The 16,749-nt window shown below is 40.2% G+C and overlaps 1 protein-coding gene across 10 annotated transcripts in view; it reads left to right on the top strand.

Annotated features, from left to right (window-relative positions):
* Positions 1-16,749, top strand: part of MRVI1 (murine retrovirus integration site 1 homolog) — a 122,408-nt gene that overhangs the window by 69,842 nt on the left and 35,817 nt on the right. For all 10 annotated transcript variants that reach the window (XM_032240731.1, XM_032240730.1, XM_032240734.1 and 7 more), the window contains one exon: positions 14,322-14,445. In XM_032240731.1, the coding sequence (XP_032096622.1) occupies positions 14,322-14,445 (124 nt within the window). The remainder of the gene's footprint in view (positions 1-14,321; positions 14,446-16,749) is intronic.

Raw genomic sequence — 16,749 nt, 5'->3', positions numbered from 1 at the left:
TTCCGAGCCTCCGGTTCCCCACCCACCTCCTGCCAGAACCATCTTCTGAAAATGAGGCTTCAGCCCCCGCCCTGCCTCCCTCTCTGCACTCACCTCTGCTGATGTTCTCAGTAGGGTTCTGAGCCCCCTAGATCTGGCTGGCAGATCCAGCCCTGCTCCCAGTGCCCCCAGCACCCTTCCTCGGCCCCTTTCTCCAGCATGTGTGTGTCCCACAGCCAGTTGGAACTGTAAGCCCTGCCACCACTCAGCCACGTGACCTGGGCAAGCTACTCCACCTCCTTGGGCTTGATCCCTGCTGCATGTAAAACTGGACTAAGAACAGTTCTTGCCTTCTTAGGTGATTATGAAGATTAAAGCAGCTGATATTTGTAAAGTACCTAAAACAGTGTCTGGTACATGACAGGTGTTATCTAGGTGTCAGCTATTATCTTCCTAGAGGAGAAGCCCCCAAGGGCAAGAGCGAGCGTGTGTGTGTCTGCTGCTTACAATGATGCCTGGCACTGCTAGGGCCTGCATAGGTATTTACTGAATGAATGAATGAAATTGTATGACATGTGGCAGGGGGCTGGGCGAGCCTGTAATCACAGAATTTTGGGAGGCAGGTGGCTTGCTTGAGCTGAGGACTTCAAGACCAGCCTGGGCAGCTTGGTGAAGCCCCGACTGTATAAAAAAATACAAAAATTAGGCTGGCATGGCAACACACACCTGTAGTCCCAGCTACTCAGGAGGCTGCGGTGGGAGGATCACTTGAGCCTGAGAGGTAAAGGCTGCAGTGAACTGTGATCATGACACTGTACCCCAGGGTCTCACTCTGGAGTACAGAGTCCCTGTACTCCAGTGCCATCATCTGAAATGTTGGCATTTTTTAAAAATGTTTCAAAGGAAACATTTAAAAAAATATGTGGCAGGACTGTTAAGATAGGTACATGAAAATAATCCATAACTGTAACCATAGTGCCATGAGGTGGGCAAAGAGGTATGGGCGAGTGGAGAGGAATGTGTTTCCAACAGGCCAGGCTCCCGGCTCTTCCGTCTTCCCAGAGCCTCTTCCCTGTGGCCGCTCACCCTCGCCTCTCCGCCTCTGCCCCTGCGGCATCTCCCTCCTGCTGGGCTGTGGCCCTCCTCTCTGAATCATGTGGTACCTGTTCCTTAAAGCAGTGGGTTAGTTCCACCAGCCCTGCGGTCTTTCTCCTTTCTTGACTTTTTTTGTATTTTATTCTATGTACTACTCACTTTTTTAGAGGGCGTGGGGGACTATTTTTTATTGCAGTAAATATATACAACATTCACCTTGCCATTTTCACCATTTTTAAATGTACACTTCGGTGGCAGTAAGTACATTTATATTGTGTAACCATCACCACTATCCATTTCTAGAACTTTTTCGTCATCCCAAACTGCAACACCATACTTATTAAAACAATAACTAACTCCTTATTCCCTCCCTCCCAGCCCCTGGGGTCACCTTCTACTTTTTGTCTCTATGTATTTGACTCTTCTAGATCTCTCTAGAAATGAAACCATACAGTATCCATCCTTTTGTGTCGAGCTCATTTCACTTAGCAAAACATCTTCAAGGTTCTTCCATGTCACATACTCCTTTTAATCCAATCTCAATAAATAAATTGCCCATAGCATTTTCCACAGCATAAACTATTTTGCACCTCTGATTTTGTGTAATCTTCACAGTCAGTTACGAGGCAGGGATTCTTGCTCTTGTAGTTGAGGAAACTGAGGCCCAAGGATCTCCTGACTCCAAATCTCATGGTTTGGCCATCCCACGGATAGTTTTAAAACTTTTTTTTAGCTGCACAACATTTCAGACAAGCTAATCTGTAGGAGGCCAGTTGGAGGGGAGACACAAGCGGGGCTGCTCTGGTGGAAGGGGATAGGCGCGCTTAGATCCTGTATCTTCTGAGACTGTGGCCCCAGCGTACCTCCAGGGACCCAGGCCTCACAGCACCATTTGAAAATCCTTGCCCCGCTCCAAGTTGCTGGTGGCCAGTCTGAGAATAAGAGCCCTCCCTCTGTTTATGGATTCTTGTGTAAATGTGTCCAGGATGTCACTAACAATGGTGGAAGCCCCTGGTCTGAGCTACAGTAACTTAAACCTACTATTTATTCAGCATTAACAAGAAGGTTCCCAGAAGTAAAATTTTTAACAGTATTTTTTCCCAAGGGTTAAATGTTTTAAATAAATTAACTACCTTTAGAGGAATCTTTTGAAAATGCAGTGTATACTTCTCTACTTATAATTTTAAATTTACTAAAGCACTAGAAAAAAATTGTTTAAAACACTAGAAAAAATTTACTTTAAAATTTCACGCACAACCTCATACATTCTGAAAAACTAACAATTTTTCTTCTTTGTAATATTTGCCCATATTTATAATGTTTTCAGTTGATTTGATGAATAGATATGGCTTCTTTTTTCTTATTTTATACTCAGTAACTTCTCAGTTATTTAATGGGTACATAATTCCTTTTGTATTGACATATCTATTGTTCTTTGAACTATGATTAACAATACTAGGATAAACAATTATAGACTGTTTTTTTACTTTCTTCCTTTAAATTATTCCCTTGAGATAAATGTTCAGACTTGAGAGTCACAAGATTCACAAGATTAGAGAGTAGATACATTTGCATTTCCCACTTACAATGACTAATGCTACTGACAGAGACTGAATGGACATCTTTCTCTTAGGCATTACCAGCACTGGTGTTTGCATTTGCTCCTTATTATTCAGAATATAGTAAGAATAAGCAATAATTATTGTTATAACTTTATTATTATTATTAGTGTGAAATTTCATTATTTCAATTAATTTACTAGGAAGCTCAAACTTAAAATGTTAAAATATTCACTTTATTTTCTTATTGGATGAGTTAACTTCTCACTTCTTTGCCTGTGTATCCGTTTGGGTCTGGGGTTTTTCATTGATTTGTTTTTTTGTTGGTAATGTATATAAACGATATATTATAGATATTAGTCCTTAATTGGCTTTATTTCTTTTGCGAGGCTGTATTTTAATATAGTTTTATTCAATTTTTTTTTTTGCTTTTTAATAAGTTTTGTGTTGTTTTAGAGGAATTGTAAAGATTTTATATAATCATGTTTGCCTATCTTTTCCTTTGAGAAGTTTTCTATTATTTCAATCATTACACAAATACTACTTCTCCCCAGTTGTAGTAACAGGTCTATTTTTTACTAGTTTATAGTTTATTTATATTTATTTTGCTAATAACTCTGAAATTTATTTTAATATATATGTATTTTAAGATTTAAGATCCTGTTACCTCAATAATATTTTAATAGTGTTTATATTTCTCTTGTGGCTTAGTCATATGTTACATTCTTTTTTATGTATATGCCAAAAACTAGTTCTGGGCTCCTGATTTTGTTTTATTTGGAACAATACCACACCATTTTAATTACTGCTGCCTTATAATATGTTTTAGTGTGCAATGGGGTTAGTTCTTCCTCATTACTCTTCTTTTTCAGGCTATTCATTGATATTCTAGATAAAGAGATTCAGTGCAAAATAACAGAGCAACTGGACAACAAGTCAGGAGATTTGCGCTCATGTCCTAGTCCAGACACCAATTAACAGATTCCTTAAACGTGTTCCTCAGCCTCTGTGGGCCTCCATTCCCATTTGAAATTTATACCATTTTATATAACATTGTGATTGCTGTAAGCCTACACATTGAATTTGGAAGAACTGTCCAAGTTTTGTTTGCTTTGCAGTTTATAGACCTTGAAAGTACTTACTTTGCAAACATTTAGTTCTCGTTCAGGCACACAGTTTGTCTCTCTGTTAATTTACATATTTCCTTCTTTCTCCTCTAAAAGACTTAAGATTCTTTGTATACATCTTCCATATCTCTTACTGGGGCACATTCTTTGTAGCTTATATTTTTGTTTAAGACTCTTTTTGTATTAGATTTTCTAGCTGATAATTTGTGGAGTAAGTGAATGCTGCTTGGTGTCATACATGTTTCTTGCATAATAAATTTGTTAACAAATGTTAGAGTGATTACTGCAGTGATTTATCAGTGTGATTATTATTACTAGAGTGATTACTACATGCCAGATATTGTGTTGAGAACTTGATGATACTTCTCTTAATGCTCACAACAATCTTGGGAGGTGGCTTGACTATACTCATTTTACAAATAAGGAAATTGAGGCTTGAGGAAGTTAAAGACACATGGTTATTAATTGCTGAAGCCAGAACTGGAACCCGGATATGTCTAACTTAAAAGGCTCTTGATCATTTTGCAGAACACCTTTCTTTTTCAAACTCGCAATCAAACCTGTTATTTTTATTTTATTCAATTTGCCATTTGTCTTAGTTGTATGCTTGTGTGTAAGTGTATTTCTCAGTGTGTATCTGTATATATTTTATTACTTTGGCAACATTCCCTAATAATGGTGATAAGGAGAGCATTTGCCTTGTTTCTCTTTTAAACTGAGTTGTTTTTTATATTTTTTTCCTCAAGCATCATTTTTTTCCTCAAGCATCATGTTGTATCTTGTTACTAGAGGTACAATTTCAATTTTTATTTTATATTATAAACTAAAATATATAATAGGTAATTTAAAATATTAAATACAGAATTATTTTTACTTTTTATTTAAGGAAATATTTTTCAGGTTTCAAAATATGTTGAATTTTATTAAATGTGCTATGGCTATCTCCTGAAAAAATCATGTATTATATTTAATGTATTAAATATTTTCCATATATAAAAATAATTTTCCATAGAAATAAACCCTTGTGGTGCTATAATGAAACTCATTTCATCATAGCATATTTCTCTTCTATGTACTACCAAATTCTCTATATCAGTATCTCTTTTACTCTGCAACTTTCCTGCATTAATTGAGATAACATCTAAGTTGCTGTGACATAGAGGCCCCAAATACAATAACGTATAGGAAAGAGAAGATTGTTTCACTCTCAGGTAACAACTCCAAGGTGAGCTGATCAGGTTAGCATCAGGCCATGCTCCATATGATCATTTGGGGACCCTCACTCCTTCCCTGTTGTCATTTTGCCATGCCCTGAGAGGTTAGACTTGATACAAGGGCAAATCTGGGTTCCCATGTCGGGGAGGGAGAGAGAATGGAAGTCCAGGCTTCTTTTCTTAGCATGGGAGTTGCACATACCCCTTCAGCTCCCACTGCAAGGGTGATAAGACAGTCACGTGTTCATACCTAGCAGCAAGGGAAGCTGGGAAATGTGGTTGCTGGCAGAACAGCTGGCTGTATGCTCAAATTAAACTCCATTTATGTGAAAGGTGGAGAAGACATGTTGGGGGATGATGAGGTGCCTCTGTCACATTGTCTTTTCTACTAAACAACATACTTTAGACAGTTTCTCATTTAAAGCATATGGAACTTTAAACATTTTTAACTATTTTATAGTATTAGGTAAGAAACCCTATATTGTTTGACCTATCATTAATATTTGTTATTTCTACTTTTTTTCCCTAGAAACAATGTTATAATGAATACTCTCTCACATATATCTTTATAGAAATCTGTTTTTTCTATGGGCTGTTATTCTAGAAGAGCAATTGATTGGTCAAAAGTATTTACATTTAAGTCTATATGTGCATACTGCCAGATTAGCTTTCAAAAATTATACCAATTTTGACATCTACCTACAGCAAAACTTTGTTGTTCAACATTAATAGGGCATAAGATGGATCTTAGAAGTAAAATTATCAGGTAAATGAATTTGACTCCTATAAGCATGAAACTTTAAAAATAAAATTAACCATGGTCAGTGTCCAATAATATACACTCCATCTCATTTTCTCTCAGTTTCAGGGTCTGGATGGTTAAGAGCTCAAACTTCATCACTCACCAGCTGCATCGCCTTGGTCAAGGTTCTAATTCTCTCCATGCTTCAGTTTGTTCATCTTTAAAAGGAGGTTAATAATAGTACCTACTTCACTAAGCTGCTGTAATGTTTGCATGTGATACTGGTCTTTATCCCAGCAGGAACCTGGCATACATTTTCATTTTTCATTTGGGTCATAGAACTCTATCTTGTCAGGCAAATGGAATATGCTTATACACTGTGCTCCACAGTGCTAGAGATGTGGTGGGCAACCATCCGTGTTTAATGAATACTTGCAGACTTGTGACTTTCTTTTCTTACATTCTGAAAATCCCATCAAAGAGCCCCATCCCCTCCCATCCATACCCAGGATAAAAGGCTTTGGGAGCATTTTATGAGAGCTAGCTCAGATTGTGTTTATAGGCTCTAAATTCAACTCTGCATATGAGCTCATGGGGAAAACTCCAGTCTTTTATGAAGCTTATTGGCTGTTCCTTTGAGAAATGGGAAAAGATACTTATCAGAACATTCTGGAGTCTGAAGAATTTTGGCTGTCCTTCAGTTTGTGAGGACTGGGAGGCTCATTTCTGTGCTGCGTCTGGTCTTTCCAACAACCCAGTCAATTCCCTTCTCAGGAACTATGTCGTATGCTGCTTTGGTCTTTGATCATTTGCAGGTTATTTCAAGCCAAAGATGTGAGGCTGGCTGTGGGCCAGTTCTTAGGCTGTGTGTTGGGGATGCATTAAGTGAAAAGGGCTCAGGTCCCACTATCAGGGAGAGGGTCTTGTCCCAGCTACTATTATCAGTCCCCCTGGGTATCTCAACAGCCTCCAACCTGGTCCCTCTCCCTGCACTCCCAACCCCCAACCCCCAACCCCCAACCCAGCTCACGCCATGGCCAACACAGCAGCCACAGGGATCTCTAAAAGGCAAATCTGTTTCAGCATCTTCAGAGGCTTCGTTCTGCTCTTAGGAAGAGCACTTGAATCCTCAGCAGAAGCTACAAGGCCCTGGGTGGTTAACCCCACCCACTTCCCCAGCATATTCTAGGGCCACACTCTCTCACACACAATATCTTGGCCTTCCTTCAGCAGCTCATTCTTTCCTCTTCTTAGGCATGGCACATGCTGTCTTCTGCATGGAATGCTCTTCCTCTCTCCTTCTTTGCCCAGTGAACTCCCACTCAATCTTTAGATATCTGCTCATGTCACTTTTTGGGGGAAGGCTTTTCTGGTACCTTCAGATTCTTTCTCCTTTCTAAAATCTCTCAATGTGAAATTGTTTGGATGTTTCTATGATCAATTCTCTGTCCCCCTGAATAATGAGCTCCAGAGGATGTGGCGCGTCCATTTTGCTTAGCATTGTATCCCTAGCTCCCAGCTCATTGCCAGGGACATAGTAAGCACTCAATAAATGTTAAATACATGCATGAAGGAATGAGCTCACCTTCACTGTCTAGGAGAGGAAACATAAGGACAGACAAAGTTACTACGATAAATTGTGATAAAATTTAACAGGCCATAAAGTACCTTGGAACAAAGAGAAAGAAGCAGCTAGCTTAGTGGGACTGAGTCAGGGAAGGTTTTCAGGAGGAGCCACCTTGAGCTGGGGAAGAGAAAGTCATTCCAGGCAAGGGACAGCAGAAGCAAAGGCATGTAGGCATCTTCTAGTGCTTGGCATATTTCAGGAACAGAAGGAATGTCATGTGAACCAAGTGTGAGCTACGTGTCCCAAAGAGATGGGCAGCAAGGTGGGTACAGTGGGCTGGGACCAGGGAAAGTGAAGGCTCTGAGGGCCAATTAGTGAGTTTGAATTTCATTTAGTACACTTTAGAAGTTAGAGAAGGCTACAGGTAAGGAAGCCTCAGGATCAAATCCATATTTTAGAATAATTCTTCTGGACAGGTTGTCAGAGCTGTCCTGAAACACAAGACAGGGAGACACCAGGTAAAAGGACAGGGAAATAGCCTGATGAGAGGTGATGAGGTGGTAGTGAATGTGGACAGTACAGTTTGATGGCTATTGGAAATCAGCTTGTCAGGACTTGATGAGGAGATGGAGTTGAGAGGCAGACCAGGAATACCACCAGGTATCTGTCTGCATGGCTATGAGGGTGATGAGTTGTGAGGCAGGAGGAGGAATTTGCTTGAGAAGGAAGACAGTGAATTTGAGTTTGGACATGTCAAATGCCCATGGAAAGCAGCTCGAATGCAACAGACAAACCTGGTTTTGCATTCTGGCTCTACTGCTGACGAGCTGGAACCTATAAAATCATTTTAACTTAGCTGAGCTTCAGTTTCTCCAGAAGATGAGCTCAGCAATATTTACTTTACAGGGATATTGTAAGAAATAACAAAGTGTATCTACTGCATAGTTCAATAAATGGTAGCTCTTGAAATGATTTTTATTCTCCTTATCCAGGTGGCGATGCCTAGGAAGTAGTTGGCTTTCTGAACTTGGATTTTGAGGGACGTGCAGGCTGAGTCAGAGAAGTACATTGAATAGACAGTCCTTAGAAAATCCCCAGTCAAGGACAGGGAAAATGTGGTACATATACACCATGGAATATTATGCGGCCATCAAAAATGATGAGTTCGTGTCCTTTGTAGGGACATGGATGAACCTGGAAACCATCATTCTCAGCAAACTGACACAAGAGCAGAAAATCAAACACTGCATGTTCTCACTCATAGGTGGGTGTTGAACAATGAGAACACATGGACACAGGGAGGGGAGCACTACACACTGGGGTCTGTTGGGGGGTAATGGGGGAGGGACGGGGGGGTGCGGAGGTGGGGAGAGATAGCATGGGGAGAAATGCCAGATATAGGTGAAGGGGAGGAAGGTAGCAAATCACTGCCATGTGTGTACCTATGCAACAATCTTGCATGTTCTTCACAGGTACCCCAAAACCTAAAATGCAGTTAAAAAAAAAATCCCCAGTCAAGGCTCAGGGCCTCAGGTCTCAGGCAGGAAAGAAGCTTCCCTGAGAAGAAAGAGGTAAAGAAAGTTTACCCCTCAGTGGCAGCGTTGACTTTTGGGAGCCATCCTGGGACTCAGAGAATCTTTAACCAGAGCCCCAAAAGCTATTTTTCTAAGTTCCTGACATGGCCAGAAACAAATATTTTCACTGGAATGAGCTATACAGGGAGATATATTTGAAAATAATGTTGTTACTTTTGTTGAAAGTGGCTTATGTTCATTATCTAAAAATTCAAACAATAGTGAAAAATACAGGGAAGAAAGTAAAAATAGCTTACACTAAACATCTCCTTCCCCGCAAATGCAGAAGGAGGAAAGGAAAAAGAAGGAGATTATACTAGATATACTTTTTGAAATTGAAAGTATTAAAATTTAATTGAGCTTGAAGTGAAGTGAAACTGTAGGACTTGCTGAATTTTGGTAATTGCTTCCTCCAAAGAAGAGAAATTGCTTTCTAAAAGTGCCAAAATGTATTATGAAATGCATAAAGGGTTTGAAGTTACTGAGGTAGTTCTTTTTGCATTATAGGTTTTAAATTTGATCTAAACTTTGGACCTGGCATTTGTTTTAATCAGGTATGGTATGACACAGAGACCTGGAGATGATTCTCATGAAGGAATAGGTTTATACTCACAGATCCCTAATAGCAGGATGCATGGCACATCATACAGGGCCCCTTGGGGAAGGACCAGGGTGGGTCAGAAGGCAGAAGTGGTGAGGGGAGAAATGGCTCCAAGACTTTACTGGGGTTCTCTTGGAGAAGAAAGGTAGAAGCAGGGTAGGTACCCTGAATATGTTTAGGGTTGGGTAGTTTGAATAATTTTGGTAGGCTCTAGGCTATAGGGGTGGCCCCTAGTTGTCAGGTACCTGGCTCTGGGGAGATTTAGGGCAGAGGGAGTATTGGCTTGGTGTGTGAGAATTTGATAAAGGAGAGGTTTGCAGGTGTGTGTTCTGGATTGGTTGGTTTGTATTTCAAAGACACACTTGAAGGAGAGTTGCTTCCTAACTCTAGGAATTAGCTAGCCTTGAGAGGGGCTGTCTATGCAGCATTGAGGCACCAGGTGCCAGAACATCAAGAACACAGAAGATAAGAACTTGTAGTCCCTACAGTAGTGCCCACTGGCTTCCTGTAGGAAAAGATGAGAATGGCTGAGTATCTTCCCACCTTCACATTTCTTTCTACCTTTCCATTTCTAACTCTATGTTAGAAATGTATGTAACATTTCTATGTATATAGAATTCTATATATAGAATGAATGTAACATTTCTATGTATATAACCTATGTTATAACATTTACATTCAAGGTTATAACATTTACATCAAGGTTATAACATTTACATTCCATATTCTGTAACCATAGTTTCCACAGTTATTTAGCCTTAGACTTAAATGTAAAAGGGTTTCATGCTCATCACTGGTCCCTTTACCATGGCTCATCTTGCCCAAATTTATTCTGATTTATATCTCTTTTCACTGGATTTTGTTTTCCAACAGTTTTCCTAGAAGAGTTCAGAGGTGTTATGTTCCCTGAGTTCTATCACGTTTGAAAAATATGTCTTATTCTTGAAGAACAGCTTGCATGGTTACAAAATTCTTGGGTGACAGTTTTCCTTGGAACTGTGTAGATATTGCTCCATTATATTCAAAGTTATGGAGAGGGCTGGGACGAGCTGATTTCTAGCACCTCTTAATCTTTACCCTCCCTTGTAGATGTTTGTCTTTTTTTTTTTTTTTTTTTGCATGAAGCATTTGAATATATTTTTTAACATGGTGTGGTCAACCTGAAGGGTTCAACTTTCCCCTCAAGTGAGGACAATTTTTCTTCTGTTACATCTTTGAATATGTTCTTTGTTCCATTTGTTTTGTTCACTACTTTAGAGACAACATAATGCATAGATGTTCATCAGTGTCTCAACTCCAGGTCCATTATTTTATCTCTATATATTTCAAACTTTCTTTCCTTCTTTGCATTCCTTGTGATTACTCAATCTCTACCACCCTCCTTTAATTCAGTTTGAAGCTATATCTGTTTTATTCCTTCATTTTCCCAACAAATTGGTTGGTTGTATATTTCCCAATTTCTTGATTAGTCCCTTTATGTTGGTCTTCAATTTGTTTTCTTAAATAACAATCATCTTTCATCTTTGCATGATCTTCTCATCCCAATTCTAATTTCTTAATTTTTTTTCAGGTTCTTATTTTTTTTAGAGTCAAAGTATTTGTGGTACATATTTGCACAGAAGTGTACTTTTGCATTTTTTGACGTATTTCTTGCGACTATGTTTCCATCCTCACATCTGTCTCCTGCATGTTTCCCTTTTCCTTCCTTTCTACTTTCCTTCCTCTTTTGGCTATAGTATTTTTGTATAGTTGCCATGCCATCTGTTTTCCTCTTATTTCTTTTTGATTTGCACATTTCTACCTTGATGCCCTTTCCCTAGATATACTGTATTATAGGTTAATTTTTGTTGACTCCTGTCTACCTTGGCTGAGATGTCTTTGCCTTCCCTTTAGTGCTTTAGTTGAGGAGCATATATTTTATATTTGTTTTGTTACTGCCTGGGTGGTGGGGAAAAGGGGAAGTTAAGATAGAGATGTTTGTAGAATTGGTTTCTGCTCTTTTTCCATAACTCTGTTCATAGTCCAAAACATGAGTTTGTTATACCAAATTGGGGGCATATTTTATTCCTTTGGAGGTGGTTAGTAGTGGGTTTCAGATTATTTCACCAATTTAGGTTGGAATTGTAGAGACAAGCTGTTGGTGAGTTTATTTTCCAGACTTGACCCAGTGCTTCCCAACAGCCACTCATTCCTCTACCAGGAAAGGAAGGAAAAGAGATAATCCATGGAATTTAGCCACTGTTTTTCAGGAGTTGGGGGAAAACATGGTGGTTGGGGCTTTCCATTTTGTCTCCTGCCATTCATTCCTTCAGAGGGGCATGTTTTATTTACTTTATCTTTAGTCTTTCTTCCTGGCAAATCCCTTCATGTCATTCAAGATAATCCAGTCTGATAGAATATGGTAAGATCATTCTGCCTTCGTTCTCTTCTCATCAGTAAGAAAAGCAAAATGACAGGCAGCCCAGGCAGTTTTTTCCCTCTTTGAAATGTTGGTAAGATGGAATGGAGAACCTTCTATTCTAGGGAAACTTTCTGAATCTCCTCTGACAACTGCCTACTTGCCTCCTCCATCCCTTTCCCTCTCTATTCTGTGGTATTGTACTCTTTGTAAGAATTTTTTCTCCCCCATCTTCCTTTCCATATTGATTCTTTGAAGAAGAAGAATAAGGCGTTATCATGGATGGGAGCTCTACGTTTATTTCTAGTAATTTTGATCTGTATCTAGTCATTATTTTGGGGGGGGGGAGTTGGGAATGGAGTTTCACTCTTGTTTCCCAGGCTGGAGTGCAATGGTGCAATCTTGGCTCACGGCAACCTCTGCCTCCTGGGTTCAAGCAATTCTCTTGCCTCAGCCTCTCAAGTAGCTGGGATTACATGCATGCATCACCACGCCTGACTAATTTTATATTTCTAGTAGAGATGGGGTTTCTCCATGTTGGTCAGGCTGGTCTTGAACTCCCAACCTCAGGCGATCTGCCTGCCTCAGCCTCCTAAAGTGCTGGGATTACAGGCGTGAGCCACCTCGCCCAGTCTCTAGTCACTATTTTAGGACTATTGCCTTTTCTCGTATTTTAGAGTTTGTGGTATGTTTTTTATTGGTTTTGAAATTTTTTGTTAATTTGGTTGAATTCAGGAGGAAGGTGGTTGGTTCCTGGGATCCACCAATTCTGGCATTACCCTTCGGGCACTATTTTGGGAAACTTTTCCATGCAAAAACCCTGGTATGGATTTCACTTCATTATTAGACCTCATATCCTATAGCTATAGGATCATCCTATAGCTATCTCAGGAGCTTGCTGCTCAATTGACTCTCTGTTGAGTGTGATAGGGATACATACATAAAGGCAGAATGATGCCAGACGTGCCACAGGGTTTACCATGGAAACCTTGTCAGAGAGCAGTAAATGCCAGGACAGAACCAGAGAGGTGACAGGTAGCTAGGAGAACTTCTCGTTCAATCTTATATCCAAAGAAAAATTGCTCACTAATCCATCTCTGACAGAGGATCCTCCAGCTTACTTGGATACCTTGAGTACCAAGGAATCCATGCCTACCATTTTGTTATTGGCAAGCTCAAAGTATTTAAACATTTTTTACCTTGAGCCAAACTAGATATCCTCTTGTCTGCCTTTGTGAGGCTTCTTTCTATTCACATGATTCCCAATCTTAATTCTTTAGATGGCTACAACTGTGCCTATAGTCCTTGTCTCTAGCCTAGCCTAGGATCCCAGAAAATGATTGAGCAGGTTGGAAAGCTGCTAGGTTAAAATCCATAAGAAAGAGTAAAACGTGGATAAATATGAAGTTCTGCATGAAAATGGAAAGTAACCAATGTACAGGACAAGGATACCTGATTTGGCTCAACTAAGCAGGTTGAGAGTTTTGCTTAATGCCAAGTGCACTGTAAGCCCATAGTCAGGCACACAAAATCTATGCTGCATGAATAGCAAACATCAATGCCAGGGATATTTACCAAAGTCTTTCTGTGCTAAGAGCTTGTTAGAGAACATCTGAGCCTCTGGGACAGCAACAAACCAGAATGTGTGTGGGAATGGGACGATGCCTCGAGGTTATGGGCCACTGTGGACCACAATGAACTGTTGCAAAAAGGAGCTAGAGTCTGGAGAAGCTTCAGAGAGGCGCAGGAGCTGTTTTCAAACAGGGGAAAGATTTATACAGAAGAGAATACTTGTTTTTTTCATTTCTTCTTCAAAGCCCAGACCCAAGGTAGTTTTAGAAGGTTAAAAAAAAAAAAAAAAAAAAAAAAAAGCTGTTCATTGGCTCTGTTGACTAGGAGTAGGCATTTATGTTTCTGAGATCTGTAAAAGATCTAGCAACCTTAGGTTTATGCTGGAAAATCTCTTATCTATGGGGTATGGAACAGATGCTGATTTCTAAGTAGGATACAGAATATGAAACATTTGAATTTATCCAATTCAATAATTGGAGGAATAATTGAACAACAGGTCTCCTGAGAAACCTGCCAAAGAGCAGGTTTTCTTCCCAAATATTATAGCCAAACAGCCAACCAGCTTCCAATTGCCAGCTTAATACTATGGGAAGCAAAGGGAAGAACATAACATTTGAAGCAGGTAGACCTTGGTTTAAAGTCGGGCCAGGCCATTTGCTAGTTCTGTAACCTTGAGCAAGTGACTTAACCTTACTGAGCCTCGGTTTATCCACATGTAAAATGAGATGACTAAATTGTAGCTCATTGTGAGGATAATATAACAATTAAAAAGCCCTTAACGTAGAACTAGATGCTTATAAATGTTAAAGCTCTTCCTTGCCCCCTGAAGCTAGCTGCCAACAGTACTACTGTGATTTCAAAGAGACATTTTATAAGTAAGCACTTTTTTTCAGGGCTTCCTTCTGAACTCTCCCCAGCTATTGAGGAAGAAGAGTCAAAGAGTGGCTTAGACGTCATGCCTAATATTTCTGACGTGCTGCTGCGCAAACTGCGGATCCACAAGAGTCTCCCTGGAAGGTAAAATCGGGATGTGCGTTACAGAAGACCCTGTACTGAGTGGCCCCTGTGTTGGATTCTAGGTGGGACACAGAGGAATACCAGTCTTCATTCTTGACCCCAGAAGGGCCAAAGTGCAATTGTCTAGATAGGAATAATGTATTCAAAACAAAAAGACTAATGAAAACACCCAGGCTGGGTGTTTTCAACTCAAAGACCAGGTGGGATTCTTAGGTGGGCACAACTCCTGAAGGCATGAGTGTCACAAGAAGCTCGTGGCAGCAGAAAATGGGGTTTGGGCTAGCAGACGTGGGTTTCAATCCCAGATATACCATTTACCCATGACTAGTTAAGTTTTTAAAAAATATTTGTAGAGATAGGGTCTTCCTATGTTGCCCAAGATAATCTTGAACTCCTAGCCTCATGTAATTCTTCCACCTCAGCCTCCCAAAGTACAAATAATATTTGAGTAACCAAATGAATGATTTGAAAGAGTAAAATTGGTAGAAAGACCATAAAATAGGGCACATCTAGAGAATTGCATGAGAATGGAACGTTGGGTAGGAGGTCAAGGAAGACCTCTGCGGTAAAGTAATAATTTGAGATGTGAAAACGACAAATGACCCAAAAAAAAAAAAAAAAGCCACTCATGCAAGGATTTTGGTAAGATTTACAGAGGAAAAAAATTGTAGTTTTAATACATACTGCTGAAACAACTTCACAAAAGTGTGAAGGTGGACCCCTATCTCACACGAAACACACAAATTAACTCATAATGGATCACAGACCTAACTGTCAGAACACTATAAAACTCTTCAAAGAAAAAATATAAGTAAGTCTTCATGTCTTTGGATTTTTTAGATACAGCACCAAATACACAAGAGACAAGATTTAAAAAATAAATAGTACTTCCTCAAAATAAAAACTTTTTGTGCTGCAAACAATGCCAAGAAAGACACTCATGCCTCCCTGAGCTGTACCCACTAAGAATCTCACCCGATCTTTGAGCTGAAAACACCCACCCAGCCGAAAAAGCAGCCCACAGAATAAAATATTTGCAAATCACTTATCTGAAAAGGAACTTGTTTCTAGAGCATATAATGAAGTCTTACAACTCAATAAAAAGATAACCAAGTTTTCAAAATGGGGAAAGGATTTAAATAGACATTTCTTCAGAGAAGATATACAAATGGCCACATGAAAAGATGCTCTGTCCTTTTAGAGGCTCACAGTTATGCCCTCAGGTACCTGTCCCCATTTATAAGGCACAGCTCCCCGCAAAAATGCCATGTGGCTTCTTTGCCTAAATCACACTTCTCTGAGTCCTCAGAGTCCCCCTCACACCCCGCTTTTTTTATAAGGTGGGTATGTTCTAACTGGGTGGGGTGGCTCACACACCTATAATCCCAGCACTTTGTAGGCCAAGACAAGAGGATCACTTGAGGCCAGGAGCTCAAGACCAGCCTGGGCAACAGAGTGAAACTCCATTTCCACAAAAAGTAAAAATAAATTAGCCAAGTATAGTGGCATGCCCATAGTCCCAGCTACTCTGGTGGCTGAGGCAGGAGGATTGCTCAAACCCAGGAGTTCAAGGCTGCAGTAAGCCATCTCTGCAGTGATCCTGCCACGGCACTCAAGCCTGGGCAGCAGAGTAAGACCTGTCCCCAAAAATAAATAAATAAAATAAAAATAAGGCGGGTGTGTTCTGTAGCAAAAAAGCAGAATGTGAGTCATTGAAATCGAAAAATGTTTGCTTTATAATTTATGAAAATATGTACATTTCACATAATATCCCGACAACACAGGAGTCAGAAACAAACTTGGCAAGTTTTGCTAAATCATTTAAATCATATATGTATGCTGCAGATGACAGTTAAGGCGAGGGCCTGATGGGTGGAGTTGTGACAAGAACTGTAAGCGTCAAACATCCCTGCAGTTGTTTGTCCCATGTTCTGGACTCTGCTGACTTCATGGCCATGGGGTCTTGTCACATCATCCTGACAGGAAGGCACTCATATTTCTCCCTACGGGTGAGAACCAGCCTCTTGCAGAGATGGCTGACCCCTACCTTTGCTCTTGGGGTTCCTTCGCACCTGTTCAAGAGAGGAAGCTGTGTTTCCTGAGAAGCTTATCGATGGCACGCTCTGTTGCCAAGTTCTGTGACGCTGGTAGGACCCCTCCCAGGCCTCCCTGCCCCAGCACAGGAAAGGGCCTGTGCATTATTTACATTGGGCTTCAGACAGGGCCAGCTTTACTTACCAGCAAGAGAAGTAGCAGCAGCAGCAACACTGAGTGGACTGCAGATGCAGGGACTGCCTATGGCTG

This window comes from Sapajus apella, unplaced genomic scaffold, assembly GCF_009761245.1.
Source record: "Sapajus apella isolate SASKATOON/1434 unplaced genomic scaffold, GSC_monkey_1.0 scaffold47, whole genome shotgun sequence".
Lineage (NCBI taxonomy): Eukaryota > Metazoa > Chordata > Mammalia > Primates > Cebidae > Sapajus > Sapajus apella.
The sequence above is the reverse complement of the archived record's forward strand: the minus strand, read 5'-3'. Positions and strand labels throughout refer to the sequence as shown.